Consider the following 18,512-nt stretch of genomic DNA (forward strand, 5'->3'; position numbering starts at 1 on the left):
AATACTTTAGGGAGCGGTATACTTTGCTTTGGAGTTGGGAAAGAGGGGCAGTAGCATGGGAACACTTTTCACGGATATAATCACAAAGAGTTCATTTTATGAAAACACACTGGCTTTCCCTTTCTGCTCTGGAAACACAATGTTTTAATATAATTGATGGGCTTCTTTGACAGTGTTTGAGATTTCACCTGTGTTGGTGGTGCTGAGTATTACCACTGCTTTTTAATACCTTGACCTAGGTGTTAGTCCAGTTAACAGTGCTTGCTTAAAAACCTGAATAGATCTTATAAGAGCTAATTGATAACCTTCCCAAACTTGCAAATTTAAAGTCTCTTATTCTTTTTTTGCTTCAGATTTAAGCTGAAGTATGCATTTCTTTGCATTAGGGCTATAGTCAGATTTGTTTTTTTTCCCGTTCTTAAGTCCTTATTTCCATTAGCAATTTTGTGAAGGATTTTGGAGTAGATCATAGGAAGCAATGGCTGCAAAGATCAATACAAATCTCTTTTGCTTTTGTTTTGAGTTCATTTCTTTCATCCTTTTGCCCTGTGTACCTGGCTAATAAACTGGGGCATCTCCTTTAAGGGGAACACTGTACTTGTTTCACATGTTCAGGAATAGCACCAGTCTCCCTTCCTATTGGGGTGCTGTTTCTGCATCTTGGCACATTACTAGAATCATAACTCCATATTAAGCTGTTGATGGACAGGGGAGTAAGAGCTGTTGAACTACTACTCTTTATTGGCCAAATCTTTTTTTGGATCATATAGTAGGCTCAGATTTTAAGTGGAGATTTCACACTTACTTTTTTGTGCCCTTCCCACCTCCAGCTGGCTCAGACACTCCCTATAACCCACCGCCTTCTCACCTCTTCTTTCTGATTGGCACTGGGTGGCAAAACAGAGAGTGAAGTTTGTAATTTAGGAATGATGGGAAGAACCAGGATTTGTTAAGGGAGGTCATAGGGACCTTATGGAAGAACGCTGGAGGAGTGTGAGGCAGATGGCTGTGAATACCATAGCTTGGGTAACAGAGCAGAAGGATCACTGGCTATCACTGAGTTGAGGTTACCTGGTTGTGTCTCATGCCCTTTCACAATCTGACTAGTTCAGTGAGGCAATTCAATGTGAGAAAGGGTTGCTGTCACCAGAGACCTCTGGGGTCTCCTTAACCTGCTTGTAACTGTAAGATAGTACCATGCAGACAGGATGGAGAAATTAATGAGGTATCCATATGCATAAAGGAGTTTAAATATAAACTTGACTATAGTTTTTAAAATATACTTAGTTAATGTTTATAAGGACTAATGTTTCATTTTTTTAGCAAAGGAATGAACTAACTTCTAGGTGTGTTGAGCAGTAATACCAACTAATAAATGTAATCAAAGCCATGGGTGCTCAGCTCCTCCACGAATCAGCCCTTAATTTTTCTCTTTCCGTAGCACAAAAAGAGTTTCAGAGTACCACATTTTGTAATAGGTTCATGAGGCTGCTTGGGGACCTAACCTTTTCCCATGAGTGGTTGACAGCTGCTGCTCCCTAGCATTTTAGAGGATTGTTTAATGTTGGCCTATCTGTTCTTTGATGCCACTTTTATTCTTCATGTAATTTCTGTTCTTTGAAAGAAAGAGCTGGCTTTGAAATTGTCATGACCTCATTGCAGAAGCAACCATCAGAGCAACTAGCCCTGAGGAAGAAAAGAAAGCAAGCTCATACAGTTAAATGAATGGTAGAATCTAGCAAGTTGTATCAACTAGAAATCACTTTTTAAAATGCTCGTTACTCAGAGTCTGGCAGAGCAACATCTATTTAATTGCTTCTGTTCCCTACAAAGACTGAAGCTGTGGTCTTTGAGAATAAATGTCACAACAGGGATAGGTGTGGTGCTTAAGGATTGGCTTCAAATGGGCCTCAAAGTGCCAGAGAACAGGCTGGACTATCTGAAGAGGAAATATTCAGGCTGAGAGAACCAGAAGAATTAATCCGGGAATCCCTGCTCCCTGCCATTCTTACTTAACTGGTAGTGTCTGGAGCTTTAGCTAGTTCACACTGGACAGACTGGGAAAAAAGCAAAGAATAGTACAGGAAAGGAAGATGATAGTGATAGTGTTTTTCTGGTTAGTACAATTACTGGTAGAATTACTGAGTGCAGTCTTTTAGGTGATCAAAGCTTAGGTATTTCTGTCCTAAAAATAGTTAAAAAATTGTTCCACAGGGCAAAATGAAACCTTCATTCTATGCATGGAGGACAGTCTCCTTGTGCAGATAGATTTTAGTACATTAGGAAGCATCACATTTGTTAAGTTACCTGCACCTCTGATCTCTTTATAGCTTTGTTGAAGGTATCATTTTAGATCTTTATCTATTACTTTTCCTAGAGCAGGAATCCATCCCTCCAAAAGAGAAGTTTAGAGTGGATCACAGAAGTTTTCAGATAACTAGCTTTGCCATGTTGAACTATGTTGAACATCTTTGGCTTTCTTTTCTAGAGGGACAATGAGAGATACAGTCAGTAGCTTTTTAAGTGTTCACTCTTCTCATACAGTCTTTGATAGCACTACAGTGTATTACACTTTCTTCCATTGATCTGGTTCTTGATCACAACTTCCTCTCACTTCTTGGAAGAAATATGGATGATCTGCTATCTAGATTAAATAATCATTTTCATTTAGTTTCAGGACCTTTCCTTGCCAGGCCTCTTGAAACAGGACAGTCTAATAATGTACGCTATATCCACAGAAGGCAACTTGAAAATGGATGTCTACAAAGTTCCAACACTGGAAATGTTTCCCTGCCTTCCCATGGTTAATTTTTATTTCTACAGAAGGCTCACCCATCAAGCCAAGAATATTCAGCTATAAATATTCCTTCAGCACTTCTCTGTTGCAAGACATAGTGTACAACTGAAGTGCCTGATCTCAAGAAGAACCAAACACCAACAGTGTGTGCTGGGGACTGGATCCAAGACTCGTTGAAGTCACTGAAAAGACTGCTATCATATTCAGTAGGTTTAGAGTAAGTTTTTAGGGCCTCTTCCATGAGGAATCAGGTCCACTTAGGTTTAGCTGTATTTTTTGGAAACAAATTAAATGTGACTTGTACTGCTTAGGTAGATAAAAGGCAGGCAGATGTATTTTTATGAAAAAAATACAGGTTTCCCTGTATCTGGGGACTGAGTGAGGCTCTTCCTTATTAGTAACCTCTGGTAATTAATAATCTCAAATGTGTGGTACATGTTCCTGCCTCTGCTTCCATCAGGAGAATAACCTTATAGGGAGGAATTCAGGGTCTATTGCTACTGCTCTTCTCTTTACATATCCTCTGGGGGAGTTCAGTACTGAACACTGGCAGAAAGCAGCAGGCACCAGTACCCTCTCTTCTGTATGAAAGAGAGTCTCCTTATATTTGGTTCTATCCAGTACTGCCTCGAAGCACTTGAAACAAATGTAGGCACTGCATTAGCTGTGTCGAGTTCTGATACGTTTTGCCAGAAAGCAGACATTTCTGTCATGAGGGCAAGGCTGCAAATGAAAAAATGGTTGCATGCTGCAGCCCCTAGGGTTCTCAAGCCATTGGGACTGCAGAAAACCAGATGTGAATTTGTTATGTCTGTGGAAACAATGACCACCCGTGTAATATTTGTCAGGGCTGCCCCAAAACAGTTTTAACCCCAGATGAGCCTGAAGAAGAAAATAAATTTGTTCTTATTGCTATGTTGAAAATTCAGAAGAAAAGTGTGAAAATGAGGAAACAGATTTAGAGTACATCTGATATCAGTCTCCTGTTCTGGCTGTAGCTCAAATTTTCACTGCGGTGTCTGTGTGGAGGCAATGAGGCTAACTCACAGAAGTCTGCCTCCTGGGTACTGTTTTGCAGACTGGAGTTTGGGGCTGTATTTAGTCATAGGAACCAAAATGTCAACTCCATATCACTTTTCTTCCTGTGTTCTATCTTTTGGAGTCAAACTACAAGATTGATTAATGGGCTAACCTGTTCACTCTTTATTTACCCTGGCTTCCTTGACTGGGAAGCTCCCTGAGGACACATCTTCTCTTTTAGTTTGAGATGGATCTCCTCCCTCTTTTTACGTTTTTCTCTTCAGAATTTACTTCCTGGTACTTTCCCTACACCAGGAATGACATTTCAGGCTGTAGACCAGATATAACTGTGGTAACTTGTGGTTCTTCTTTCCCCAGTTTTTGAGATCAAGGCATAAAAACAAAATGCAGCAGACTAGTCCTTCCCCTTCCCTGAGATCTTCTTCCTTTCCAGATTGTTACAATCAATTATTTATCATGAGACACATTCACTATGCCCAGATCTTAGCCATTTCTTTGCTGCTGGCTCTCAGCTTTTCATATGGTGTGGTTAACCAAGTGGACATGGGAGCACTTCTGTTTCCTGGGTGCAGGAACCTGGATGAGGTGACTCAACCCCACACAAGGGCCAGCCTTGGCCCGTGTTAGCCCTTCCTGTCCCACTGGCACCGTGGTGTCCAGGAAGGGCTTCGGCACGCCGTCAGGGAGGAGCTGCAGCACTCTCTGAGCAGGGTTCACACTGGACAGCTATGTGCTAGGCACACCATTGCCCTCAGACTTGACACAGCTGCGGAGCCATAGCATGGTGTATTGCCGGTATAGATAACAAATTCTTCTTTTAGATTTTTTTTCAAAATAACTTCTGCTTTTTCGAAGTTACTTTTCTGTTTGTCCCTCTTGTTTTGGTACTTCTGTTGTCACAGTTCTCAAATCAGAAATAAATTGATTGCGGCAGCTCAGTGAATCTTTCGTTTGCTTCTCTTATGTTTCTTTTTGCAGACCGTGTAGAAGCTGAAATTGAGAAAAAGGTTATAGAAGCTTTTGAGGTGTTTGACCATGAATGCAATAAAACTGTGGATGTCAGGTTTGTATATATCTTCACACAGAAATATTACAAAATCTAGTACAGAGGAAAATAATGCCCTAAACTTGGACTTGCTTTACTGGAAAATATAATTGAAACAGCCCTGTGGCCCTGCTCGAACAAAATATCTTTGCGTGTTCAATTAACATTTTGCATTGTTCATTGATTAAAGACTGAGACTAGCTTGAGAGAGGGATGCTGGGACTGGTGAACAAAGAGACAAGGGAAAAATGAAACTAGCCAAGTAGTCTAAGGCTGCAGTTATCACTAGTGAATATCTGCTCCAGTAGCTCATGTGGCACTACAAGTCTTGGGTCCTACATGGATCTCTTTGCTGCCAGATTAATCCCAGCACATGAAGGAGTGGTCCGGGCAGCCTGTGCCACAGTTACCTACCTGTCAGTAGGTATCCTTGACTGCAGTGCATCCCATGGTGTACTGTGAAAGGTGGATATTGTTCTGATGAGGAGGTGTTTTTAGGCAGCTCCTCTTTCCAAGATGAGGAAGCTTGGAAGAAACTTGCATATAATTTGATTATATAACTAAGGACTACTTGATTGCACCAAAAGTCCATTTAGCCCAATACCCTTCATCTGAGCTACTAATAGTTCGCTGGGGAAGGCATATAAGGAATTGAACAAATATAGAGTGTTTCTTGTTATTCGTTGTAGATCTGCCACATAATGATTTGAGTGACTCCTGGTTTTTGTCTTGATAGATAGTGAATAATTGTTCGCTATTTGTCTTCTCCACACCATTAATGATTTCATAGCTGTCTGCCACATCCCTCCTCCATCACAGTAGTTGCAGGCTGAAAACTCCTAATGTAAAAATAATCTCTTAAAAGAGGCCATTCCACACTTCCGATCATTCTTTTTCATGCTCCTTCTTCTACTAGATCCTTTTCGAAATGTGATGACCAGAACTGAGGGAATGGGATGATCGTATGGGAGTCAGGAGGGAGAACTGCACACACTATACCTTTCTCATGCAATATTATGGAAATGCACAAAAATGTGTCTTAGGGAGTAAGAAAATGTTCAGTGAAAGAGCTAAGATGGAAACATGAACAGTTAGACTGATGAAGGCATATTGGATACCAGATACAGAGCTAAAGGAAGTCAAATTAAAAAATTCACAAATAACTTTAATATTGGTATTTTCTAAGTTAACATTGTTACTTTAACGTAAACATCCATACCTCTAACAGTGTATCTTTTTGGTATAAAATACAAAAAAAGGCATGTTTATGACTCACTGAGCAGGTTATGAATTTGTTGTAAGCTGTTGTCATTAAAGTTTGCTTAAAGTAACTTTTCATATTTCCAGTTACTATTTTCAGAAGAATTTTACCAGATCTTTTAATTATAATTCAATTTTTGAGTGTAAACCCTATGAAATTATGGTGAAATTATCTTTTCATAAAATATTCTTCGTGTTATATAATGAAGCCAAGTAGGAAAACATCTTTAAATGTTCCAAGCTTCTTTTCTACATCAAAAAACAGGGGAGAGAGAGGTGCAAACTGTGTTATGTTTTTTAGCACTGCATGCTTACTAATGTCTCTAAATTTCAGAAATTATGGGAACTTCATAGATACAAAAAGAGTTTTCAGTTATACTAGATAGGGAGAGTTGCAGGCTATGTTGTGACGCTCAGTACAATTGCCTTTCTCTTTTCTATAGGGGGCTTTGGGAAGAGCGCTCTCTTAAATTTTAGATGCATGGAGAAAATCTACATAATCCTTGTTCTTTCTTATCTAGGAAAGAGTTCTAAAATTAGGCCTTTTTCTTCTTTTGATATTTCTGTCTACTATGCCATGGCCCCGGGGGCACCACCAGCCCTCCTTGTCCCTGCCCACCCCTGGCCTCCTCCACCCCCAGCCTGGCCTCATTTCAGCCCAGCCTGGGGCTGTCAGTCGCTGCCGCGCCGTGGCCTGGCCCCTGCCTGGCCACAGGACCCCCGTCTCCCACCTCGTCCCCCACCCCATCCCCGTTCCTACAGCGGTGCCTGATGCTCCCGGGGCTGAGGCTGCCCGGCTCCCTTGGGGCCCTGTGCCCTCGGGGTGGGGGGACGGGTCCTGGCGGCCAGGCCCGGCTGGGCCCCCTGACGTTACTAGTTGCTTATTCAGTTGTCATCCAAAGCTGTGGTCCAGGCAAATTAGCTATGAGATGTGCTACCCTCTCCACTCCGTTGCGCGATGGCTGTAGAGCTGGAGAAAAAAGTTACAACAATAAAATTACATGAATAAACATTTTTTCCCTTCTTTATTCAGCTGGTAAGCCTTCAGCTGTGAGAGAGGGTGTTCAAAAGTCTATTTAACATAATAAATGGGCTATCTCATGCCATATTTTTTATCATAGAACGGCTGCTGTCAATGAACAACAACTTATTGTCTAATCATTCCTAGGTTCATATTGCAAGGTTGTATCACATTAATGTGATTATTAATGGCTGATTAGCTTGTATCAGAAGGTGGCAGTACAACACAATTCTTAACCAAGATTGTAGAAGTATGAATACGATTTCCTGAAATATCGGATACCTGGGAAGAATAGGGAAGTTTACTTTCATCAGCAAGCTAACACCAGTATTGTGTGACTCTTAATGCAAATACAAATTAGTAAGAAATTAAGCATGGGGAAGAAGGTACTTTCCATTCTGCTTGCACCATGCCCTGAGACAAGGACTTTCATGATTTTGCAAGTCTTGTCATTAAAAATAGTGTATCTTGGGTGAAAACCGCAGCACAAGAATTTTATTGCATCTGCATTATAAAAGCTGTATGAGAATAAACTCAGTTTAGCCATCACTTTCTTATACTAGAAACTATGCAGCAGAAGCTGGAGCTGCTGAACTAACTGAGAGGAAGCAGCCAGGGGTCCTTTATTGGGGTCCTTTAAACCCCACGTTATTACCACATGCGACACGTGACTTTTTGACCAGAGACACCTAAGCCAACTTCCTCATGCTGGCATATGCACAGGCTGCTAGAAGCAGCATCCAGCAGTGCCAGGGTTTGCGGACTCCTTGAAGGCCTGGCGTGCCTCAGCCCCCTTGCAGCTGGGTTGCTGTGAGAGGCGAGGCAGGGGTGGGATGGCCACCCTCCCGTCTCTGCTGCCAGTCTGTGATACTAGAAATAGAGTGGGACAGCGGGGGGCATGATCTGTGTTGGATGTTTCTCTGGGGAGGCAGGGAATATTTACAAGAATTTTTTAGGTGGAAGAGGTGAGGGAGTGCAGGAGTGACAGCATCAAATACGATATATCCATACTAGAAATAGGATGCATGGACAAGGATTATAAAACTGGATTGAATGTCTGACCTTGCTGAAGCCAATGGCCAAACTTCCGTTAATGTCCAGAGAGAGCAAGACTTCACTCAAAGTCATTGGAGTAGATGGTTTAGTTTCCTAAAAACTGTATGTGTGAGGTTGTGTTTTGTTTTGTAACTATTTTTGTGAAGCTTTTTCCTTGCTTTTGTCTATGATAGTGCTTCCAACATGTTTTCAGTCAGAATGGGAGCTCAGCTCATCTAATTTTATCTGTGCTTGGTGTGTCACATTTGGGGCGTTACTGCTGTAAGATGATTTTACAGAGGCCATTTCTTCTCCTGTCTACCATTTTTATGAGACAATCTCATTTTCCACCAAATGTACTGGCAAAAATGAGGTAACCACAGAGGTCAGAGTCATGGCAGCCAACAACACTGTGGATATTTATTCAAATGTACTTGAATTTTTGTGTTGTGGAATTGAAATAGAAATCATAAGAAATACTGATGCTTATATTGTTTTCTATCATAGCATAAGCCTCACTAGCACTCCTTTTATAGCTTTTTGTAGCTTTTTTAGCTTTTCTGCAGTTTTTTTTAGCTTTTGATTCTAGTTTGTGATGTAGCTGGGAAGTACAAATTAACATTATTTTACAAAATATATAGAAAAACTTAAGTATTCTTTAAGTTAATTTGCACCAACTGTCTGTACTTTTCTGTAACAGCCAACAGATGACTTCAGATTCATAATGTGCCAGTTGCTAAATTTGCAGGATATCGTTTGTCCATCTTTATCTTTTTGGAGGCATTGCCAGTTTGCTCAGAATTGTATTTAGAACCTGAGAACAACTGCATCAGGTTCAGGAGAAAATGCAAACTATGAATATATTTTGCAGCATAAACAGGGTGGCGATAAACCAGTGCGCTGGTCTGAGCAACTGTTAGAACACAGCAGGGCTGCCCCCATTCTTCTTGACCTTTTGTAATAGTTCCCTACTGCATTTAGAATTTGTATTTTTGTAGCATTTAACATAAATATATATTTTTATTTGTTGTCTTTCATCTCAATAGATTTCAGTGTTTTGTTAACTGTGTAAATACAGACTTTGCTGAAATGAAGCATCGCTGAATTAGAGGACAGCAACTGAAAAGCAAACTGCAGAGATACTGCACCACAATGGTTAAGAAGAAATTGAAGTGAAAAGTCACAAACACAATTATACTCTTCCAAAAAGTTCCAAGATGTTAATATATGTAAAAATTGACATTATTTATTAAGACATCATCTTAAAAGTCCACATTAATATGCTTATGCGTGAGTACATGCACACACCTACTTGCAAGCTCTGAATTGATGGCTGGACACTCACACTCTCATATTGCAGATTTACCAACAGAGATGCTCTTTCTTTCAGAGAGATTGGTTCAATTGTCAGGTCACTGGGTTGCTACCCGACCGAGGCAGAACTACAGGAACTGCTTGCAGAGGTAAATGTTTTAGATCTTTTTTTTTTTTTCTCTCTCTCTGTCTTAAACTTACAGAAGTTTGGCGCTTTTGCATTGCTGTGTAGGAAATCTAAGCTCTTTTCCCAGAGGTTGGAAGCATCATGGAAGTGATTCAGGCAGGCAGGCAGTCTCTTAGGTTGCCCTGAAGCAAGCCTTTAGGCTGATACGGCAACAACACTGATAGATTAAAATGAGGAGTCTTTGACTCTCTTTTACCCCAGAAGGTCACTGTGACACTGTGTCGACAGTGTGGGGGAGGGTTTGTAGAAAATGGAGGAAAAATGTGGTTTTGGCTGATGAAAAAGAACACATTAAACCACAGATAGATGAGGATATGCAAACTCTAACAATGTTACTTCTCTGGATGTGTCACGGACACACTAGATGACTAATAAGAATTGATTCTTGAACAGTTGTTAAAAATTACACATCTAATTCCAAAAATGTGCCAAGTTGAAGACTTGACATTTTTCTCCACTGGACCTGTTATTGCTGCATCCTATATAGCCAGACCTCTCAATCTGCTGTCCTTCCTGATCTCTCCCCCAAACTTGAGATCTCTCAGTTGTAGCTACGTAATCTTCTCTTACTTGATCACTTCAGCTTGTAATTGTCAGAATTCAGACATAAAGACTAGCAGGATCTTGCGATCCTCCCATGCTCCCACTGGTGTGCAGCGGCAAGGCATTTCCATTGTATTTCTCAAGAGTTTGTTCTTAGACTGTAATTTGTGTCTCCTCACACCATGCTGTACTTCTATTTTGTAATAGAAAGGCTGATGTGATGGTGCCTTGGCAGGGTATGGTTAATAAATGGGACAAAGGAGTGGGAAAAAGAGTTTTCACATGCTTTTTGCAGACTGAAACGCTGCCTGAAGGAGTGAGAGATTCTGGGGCTGGGAGGTGGGGGAAGGATTTTTGCGCTTTCCAGTATATGTCAGGATACTGGGGTTTGGTCCCTCTTACTCTTTTCTTCCTGCCCCCAACAAATATCTGGATTATTGCATGCCTGTCTCTCCACAGTAGGCTTGTCTGGTCTCTTCTAGTTCAGTATTTAGTGTGAAATATCTTGTTCTAAATCTTGTAAAAATGATGCAGCTGCTTCAGATGAGGAAGTGCAAAGAACCATTAGAGGGGAAAGATCTGTTGACATGATACTGCAATCTGTCTCCTCTGGTTCTGTACTCTCAGTAGCAGATTGTCCCAGCTCCCTCTGACAAACAAGACAAAATGGGAAAGAGAAATTATAGTGCTTAATATAGATGATATTTTTAGTGGCCCACAGAGATTGTTGTTTGCACTAAATGAACTGTACCACTGTCTCAAGATAAACAACTGAGAAAAAGGAGGGGATGCCTTGACATCCCCCCCCCCCCCCCCCATCTCCAGACTGGGGGAACCAGCAGAATTGAAAGTATTCCTCCTCTACCTCCCTGCAAAGAGATTAGATTTCTTTTATTTTATTTCAATTTTACTGAAAATTTGAGATACGTAATATAATGAAGTACAGCACAATGCAGCTATGAGGTGGATGATTGTTGGTATACAAGGGTATGGCATGTATGAAATTGTTGATTATAAGGACAGTAAATTAAAATACAAATAAATGCAAGAAGAAAGAATACATTCAAGAATACTGGTTGACCTTAACACTAAATTGGAAGTTAAATCTCAAAGGTTTCATTGTGTCTGTAAATGAAACTTTGGCATAGGTTTCAGTACCAGAAGAACACTACCTCTTTGCAGAACCCTTTATTTATTATCTTAATTCATAATCCAAAATTATCTTAATTTATATAAGGTACCATTACTATTGACTATGGTAATACCACTTTATCTTAATCTGAATAAAGTAAAAATTGTATCTGTTGGCCAGTTTGTAATCAAGTTATTTATCCAATATAAGCCATTATAAGCAGTGGTTCATTTCTGTCTCTCATCTCCTGTGTGTCTCAGTCATCCAGCTTCCTGTTAACCTAATTTTAGCTAAACCAGCATATGTTGCCTCCAAGTTATTTCTAGCTGCCAAATTAGCATTTATATAATTATTTTATCTCTAAAGTTATCATATACTGTTTCCTATATTACCTTATGCTAAATACTATACTTAATATCATATATTTAGCCCTACTAAAAGAGTTAAGATTAAATGATAGGTTTAGAGATGGTAATGGCTGATCTGAGGGTTACCACAACGGCCTGGGGTTTGAAAGCCCAGGTTCAGGGCACTGCTCTGCCACAGACCTACCTCCTGGGTAGCTCTGGAGGGTGGTTTTGTTTCTTTGTGCCTCACTTCCCCAAACATTATGTGGACAATAATAGTATGGTTGTGAGTGTAAAGATACAAAACATAATGAGGTGCTGCAATACAGTTTTTATGGCAGTTGTGGAGGTACCCAAAGGAAAGAAATGGAGCAAAACTTACAGAGTTTGAACTAGCAAATGCTGTTATTGTCACAGCTGCTATGAAAAGGGGAGGAATTACAGACAAATAAAAACATCATTGAGAAATGATGTGATAGAACAACAGGAGTGAGCATGAGGAAGAGGATATACTTGCAGATTTGAATACTTACTGACTTAGGCCAGATAAAATATTCAGTGCACTCATATATCTATCCAATTTTAGAAATAGGGTTAGTTTTAACAGATCGAGACATTGCTGGGTCTGTAGAGCCACTGAAATGGTAGCTGTTCTTTCCAGGTGTGTGGGAGCTGAGGTTGCTCATCGCCTTCCAGGACTAGGTCCATTGCCAGGGAGGAAATGTTTCTTTTCCACAGACTTTTCTGAAGGCAAAATACAAACAGCACACTAACAAAAAGAGAGAAATCTGGATATTTGCCAGTGAGAGCTGCCACTTTCACGTGTATATGTTATGGTGAGCTTTTGAAGAGGTCAGCTCTAGTGAGTTTTTCCAGTATGAAAATTAGGATGTCGTTCAACTGTTTGGATGAGCACATCTAATGTTTTTTGGCTCTTAAATGTGCTTTATGTAACTTACCATCTTTATGGATGCTTTGGGCCCTTGCTTCTGGTTATTCTGCTTAATATAAGACATATCTATACATTATTTATAAATAGCTACCACATTTCTTTTTCTGTCTCTGTAGACTTTTGACCTACTACTAGTTGAAGCATAGATGCTTCATAAAACATCCTTCCTAGTGATACCTCTCTCAATATTTATGATGCATGTAATAGTTCAGTGCACTGACTTACTGTTATGTCATTGGAAAAAAGGTAGGTTTTGCCAAGTATTTTATTACATCTTCTCAATAGATTAAGCAGTAAAGCAAATGGTCCTGTAATGGTAAAAGGTACCATTTTATTTAGGAAGAAGTATGCAACAGCTTCATTCCCTAGCTTAAGATATCTTCTGCCAGGCTTAGCAGACAGAAGGGGAAAAGTACTTTTTCAAGCCAATCTGCACTCTAAAGCAGCAAGATGGGGTGGCTACCTTCCTCTGTCAACCAAAATCCTTCAAGAGCACTGGAAGAGTGCATGCAGCAGCAGTTGCAACTGGATGTAGCAGGCATCTCCTTCTGCTCTGACCCAGCTCCCAAGAGGAAGATTTCTTACCTCAGTCTTTCCCTGGCTTAGATTTCAAACTAGTGCCTACTTGAATCTTCTTTCAATCTGGCCTGTGTCTGTAGAGAGCTCAGCAGGGTGTCACTGCTGCCATGTGAGACTGCAAGGCATGCATCCAGCCTAAATTCAGACAGAAACAGGCTAGCTCCATTAAGGGCACTTCTTTTGGGAATGCAACTCGATAGTCTCAGTGAAGGGATGCACTGGTACAGTTTTTGATCATGTTGTTTGTCTCCTGTGGAAGTATGGGAATGCAGTGAGGCTGCTGCTAGGAGTCCCTGGTGCTTTTGTGGAGCCACTCTCCTATTAATCTGTTTGGGAGGCAAGATGAAGCTTTTCTTTGTGTAGCATTTTATGGGCTGCCTTGTGAATGTTTCATACTGCCCTGACTCAGTTTGATTGCCTGTTTGGTCCTTCCCTCGACAACTCTACCTGGCTATGAAACATGTGGAGGCAACAAATTCCATCCTAGAGGTATACTAGGCTGGGGCCATGTCCAAACTAGCATATTAAATGTGCCCAGAAACATCCTTGGATGTTGATGCCAGCTGGCACAGAGCAGCCCATGTCTACCCTGGTAAATGCTTCCTGCAGACTGCCTGCTCGGAGAAGTCCCTGAAGTCTGAACGCCCAAATTGGGCCTGGTAGTTGCGGGGAGAGCATTAGTTGGCATATGCCAAAGTGCTGCCGGGGAACACGCTAACAATTTGCTATTATGGGTATCGCATTACACTGCTTGGGGATGTTCCAGGTCGTGCTGGACTTTACTAGCTAGATGCCATCTGCACGTTTTATTGAGTTACTGTGGAAGGTAAGGGCGGTTACTGTGTCCAAGTCTTTTGTATGAATGGTTGCTAACCACAAGAGGGCAATATTGAGTTGTTGAAAGAGTCTATACTAGCAGGCCTGTATTTTGCCTGGGATATAATTTCTTTCTCTAATTTCTTTCTATTTGATCAGAAGCATTTCACTTCGATGTTTTGGTGCCATGTGATGTTAGGAGCCTGATATAAATATTCAAAGTCTAACTAATTTTAATGCAGGACTCATCCAAATTTTCTGTTTTTCCTATTAGTTTGCTAATGGGCCATCTAACCTACCATCCTTAAGTTTTATTTTTAGATAGAAGAAGAAGAACCAACTGGATACATTCATCTGGAAAAATTTATTCCAGTGATGAGAAAAGTACTGCTTGAAAGAAGGTAATGGAAAGTGGAATTTTATTCCATACTGAGAGGACCGATTCTGAAAGAATATATCAACAGTAATTTTATGTAACTGGAAGGAGTACAGATTTTATTTTTATTTTTTAAACTCAGTTTACCTTACGTTAAAAGTGAGGTTTTAGTTCAAAATGATTTAGTCTACATAAAATTATACTCAGGCGATGGTATAAGTAATGTCAGCTTATAATCATGAATCGTGATAACATGCAGCTTCTGTGTTTTTAATGTAAATCAGAATTAACTTGCTATTCAGCATGGTTTGGGCATCTCTGAAAATATTTTATGTGCAAATTAAGGTCATAACCATTGCTTTTTCTGCACACATGAGGTCCAGTTACTGAGAAGCGCAGTCTGTTACAGTGTATTTTTAATAAGTTGTATAAATCAGCTTCATATTTGTGTCTCAAATATGATATTATGACATGTGTCTCAAAATAACTGCCAGGTACAGTTGAATGTACACAATTAGCACTTGAATAGACTGCTGATCTAAAAGATCTGCTGGTCTAAAAGTCTGGAACAAGACGGCTCTGCATTATTCAGAGGCACCGTGAAGTCTTTGCATGTACACAGGACTTTGTGATATTTGGCACTAAAAGCAGTATTACCCATTGGGAATTTATCTTTCTTTTTAAAAATGGTAACCCAGGGTTTTGGAAAACTCAGTCTCATCCAATGATGGTAAGGGACTTTTGTGTGCAAAATAAAACTGGCCTCAGCAGGAGGGTGCTACGTGTGAAATAACTGTAGGGTTGCCCAAAAGTGCCTCATCGGGTCCAGGGACCGTGGGCGCAGCTTGGGGCTGCGTTTGAGGTTCTTTGTTTGGGTCCCAGCGTGCCGCAGTGGGCGCCTTGCCTTCCCAGGCTCCAGCACCCCCGCCTTTTCTGGCCTTTCTGGCACATCCCCTGCTCCACACTGATGTTCAGCCCTTCACAAAGTGATATGTTGCTGCTCCAGGCTCTCTCCTCCTCCTCTATCCCCCCCATCTACCCAAACACACACACATGCACGCTTTCTTCAGGCTACTGCAAGCATGTCAGGACCCACTTTATCTTCTGGGGCATTATGTCTATAATGTACTTATCCAAGGGCACATGAGATTTGTATCACAGAAAACATGGACTCTTTCTAGCACATTTGATCTTGAGATAGTGAAAGAGCAAGGCGGGTCCGGACAAAACAATCAAGCATTTAGAACCTCCCTGGCCTCAACATCTCCACTTCGCATTAGTATTTTTGGGATTTGGTGAGAGTGCTAGGATGGAGGGTCTCCACTGCTATACATGGCTTCCTTTTCAGCTGTGGAATCAGTCACACATGCACGTGCACACGCGTGTACTCAGTTCTGCTTTCTCTCTGAAATTGTTAGTGACAGACCTTTTCTTTTGTAGCTACCAGCCTCCTTTGCTCATCATCAGCTCATTAGACCTTCAAAGCCCCACTAGGTGATCTGTTGCCTAGTTACCAGCCTACCTGGACAAAACTTTGTTTCCTTGGTTTGGCTGTCTTCTCCAATTCAGTGTACTGGCTTCGTGGAATGATTCAGCTGGTATTGATTCTTACTAACCCACTCAGCCAGCCCAGACATGCAGAAGCCACTCACCTGGCTCTTTAGCACAAGAAAAATGAAGCAGGAACACAACAAAAGACATAAGAGGTAAAGATATGGGCAATTCCAAAAAGTCAAGCTGGAATTGAATGTTAGATAGACAAACTTACTAAATTCTAGAAAGTAGGTTTTCACTTTCCTTTAATGCTTGTGTTTTAGTCTTTCAAAATAGTGGAGCAGCCTTGCAAACACTGACACTAATTTTTCTGATTCAACGGTTTCAGCTACCAGCCTATTCCAGAAGATGTTCTTCTACATGCATTTGAGGTCTGTAATTAAAAGATTGAACCACCTAATTGCTGGAAGGAATTTGCTGATTCTTGATTCTGTATGGTTAAAACCACAACAGTTTTATTTCTTTTTTTTTTAAGGCTTTAGATGAGAATAAATGTGGATATCTTACTAAAGAGCAGCTGGTAAAATATATGACTGAAGAAGGTAACATGCTGACTAATTATTCTTGTAATATCAGTACTTAAGAAAATAAACGTTATATGTGTATATGGCACCTTGAGGCCCTGATTCTGCATGCCAAAACTTGCAGGAGCAGATTCACTGTCTTCAAACGATTCTGTTCTCTTGACGAGTGGCTGCAAACTAAAATATTCCACTGGTGAATAATGCAGGGAAAGGACATTTACCTGCCTGTTTGCAGATACTTTCAGATAGAGCTTGCTATTATTAAGAATCATAATTCAATCTTATGTGGGTATTTTAAGATTCTGTGCACACCTTTGTGCTTCCTAAGGATGTGACTCTTTTTCTTTCCTCCTGTAAACTTGTAGTTTAGATTTCCAAATATTTCAGGTAGTTTCAGTGCTCATTCATTCCTGCATTATCTTGATCTTACTTCTAGTGCCCTATGCAAACCAAGAGATTTAAAGACCAGATTTAAGCTGTATATCATGTAATCCTCAATACGCCTTGAAGAGCCTGCTTTTCTCGCATGGCTGACTCATGCATGCCTGCCTCAAGTACAAAAGGGCACACATGCTTTGTGCAAGACTTTCCAAGACCTGTCTTCAGATTGGGACTGTATTCTCAAAGAGGGTTGCAGTAGGCCAACAGCAGCTTTGAAGCTCCTAAAAGGGGAGAAACAGAAGCCTTTCATGATGTGAATACTCACAAGTGAAAGGATAGGAAAATGAGGGAAAATAGGATTAATGTGGCCATCGCAAGAATTCATTCTGACTGAAAAAAACAGTTGTTTTGTAATTCCTGTTGCAGATTTTGAGGTTTGTGAATTGAATGGAGATAAGAAGATCCAGGCCCTCAGTCTCCTTTCCCATAGGCCAGCTGGTTTGTCATGCAGGACTTATACTTGTGAAAGTAAAGGAGTTAGATTCTTGGTATTGCTCCTTATCTCCTCTGTCTGAGGATTGAAAGGAAATTCTTGCAAGGGAAAAGCAGGGTAATTTGCCAACCCTGAAAGAATGTGTGTCAAGACAAGGTGTTGCTCTCTGTTCCCTTTCAGGTGAGCCCTTTACTCAAGAAGAAATGGAGGACATGCTCTCTGCTGCTCTAGATCCAGAAACAAATATTATTCGCTACAAAGACTACATTACATTGATGATAGCAGATGATGCTTAAGAGCTTCCCTTATAGAGTCTGAGTTACTTTTTGGTAACAGCAGTGTAGCTTGGCAGTTAGTTGAAATATGTGTAGCATGGCATAGCAAAGCTCAGCTTGTGACCTTATGCTTATAATTAAAATAAAATCTGTGTAGCTATATTTCCTTGGGATCTGCATATTTATTGAAATATATTCACACCCAGAAAAAGAGCTCTTGACAGAAATATTATGTAAGGGCTGGAAAAGAAATCATGGTGTTTGGTTTGAAAAACATCAGGAAAATAATGTTAATGGAGACAAAAATTATTTTACAATTGTGTTTGAAAAACTAATGGAAAAATGAGACCTGTGAAAGCAGGAAATAAATTGGTGAGTGAGTAGCTTAAGATGACTGAAAATGTGAAGGCATGCTACAAAGATAAAGCTTTTATATCTCAAAATAATCCCTGCTTTTGTTTAACTAATAAGGTACTGGGTAGATTACTACTTTTGAACGAATAGTATAGAACAAATAAGCTTTCTATAGCTTTTAGGTTCTGTCAAACTTTTATGTTTTGCTTACCATAGGCAATTAAATATATTTTGTTTCTCATGTTGACATATGTATTTTGCTTCTGTTTTAAACATACTGTTTTGCATCTGTTTTAAACATGCAGGTACCACTCAAACCATTGCCGGTGTCATATTTACAAACAAAGTAATCCTTGAAAACATTCCTCTTATTACAGACAATTGACAGTCCCATTTCATTACCAGTTTGAAAGTCATGGTCCTAAACAGTTCAAAGCTTAGGAACATAGGACTGGAATTCGATTTTCATGAACTGATCAAGCACCA

At 40.3% G+C, this 18,512-nt stretch overlaps 1 protein-coding gene across 1 annotated transcript in view; it reads left to right on the top strand.

The window, feature by feature from the left end:
- EFCAB2 (EF-hand calcium binding domain 2) overlaps positions 1-18,273 on the top strand; it is a 31,933-nt gene extending 13,660 nt beyond the window's left edge. The window contains exons 2-7 of the mRNA XM_064508071.1: positions 4,817-4,901; positions 9,590-9,662; positions 14,391-14,470; positions 16,328-16,370; positions 16,475-16,541; positions 17,578-18,273. Coding sequence (XP_064364141.1) covers positions 4,817-4,901; positions 9,590-9,662; positions 14,391-14,470; positions 16,328-16,370; positions 16,475-16,541; positions 17,578-17,693 — 464 coding nt within the window. The 3' untranslated portion in view covers positions 17,694-18,273. The remainder of the gene's footprint in view (positions 1-4,816; positions 4,902-9,589; positions 9,663-14,390; positions 14,471-16,327; positions 16,371-16,474; positions 16,542-17,577) is intronic.
- Positions 18,274-18,512: the final 239 nt, after the last annotated feature.

This window comes from Dromaius novaehollandiae, chromosome 3 (assembly GCF_036370855.1).
Source record: "Dromaius novaehollandiae isolate bDroNov1 chromosome 3, bDroNov1.hap1, whole genome shotgun sequence".
Lineage (NCBI taxonomy): Eukaryota > Metazoa > Chordata > Aves > Casuariiformes > Dromaiidae > Dromaius > Dromaius novaehollandiae.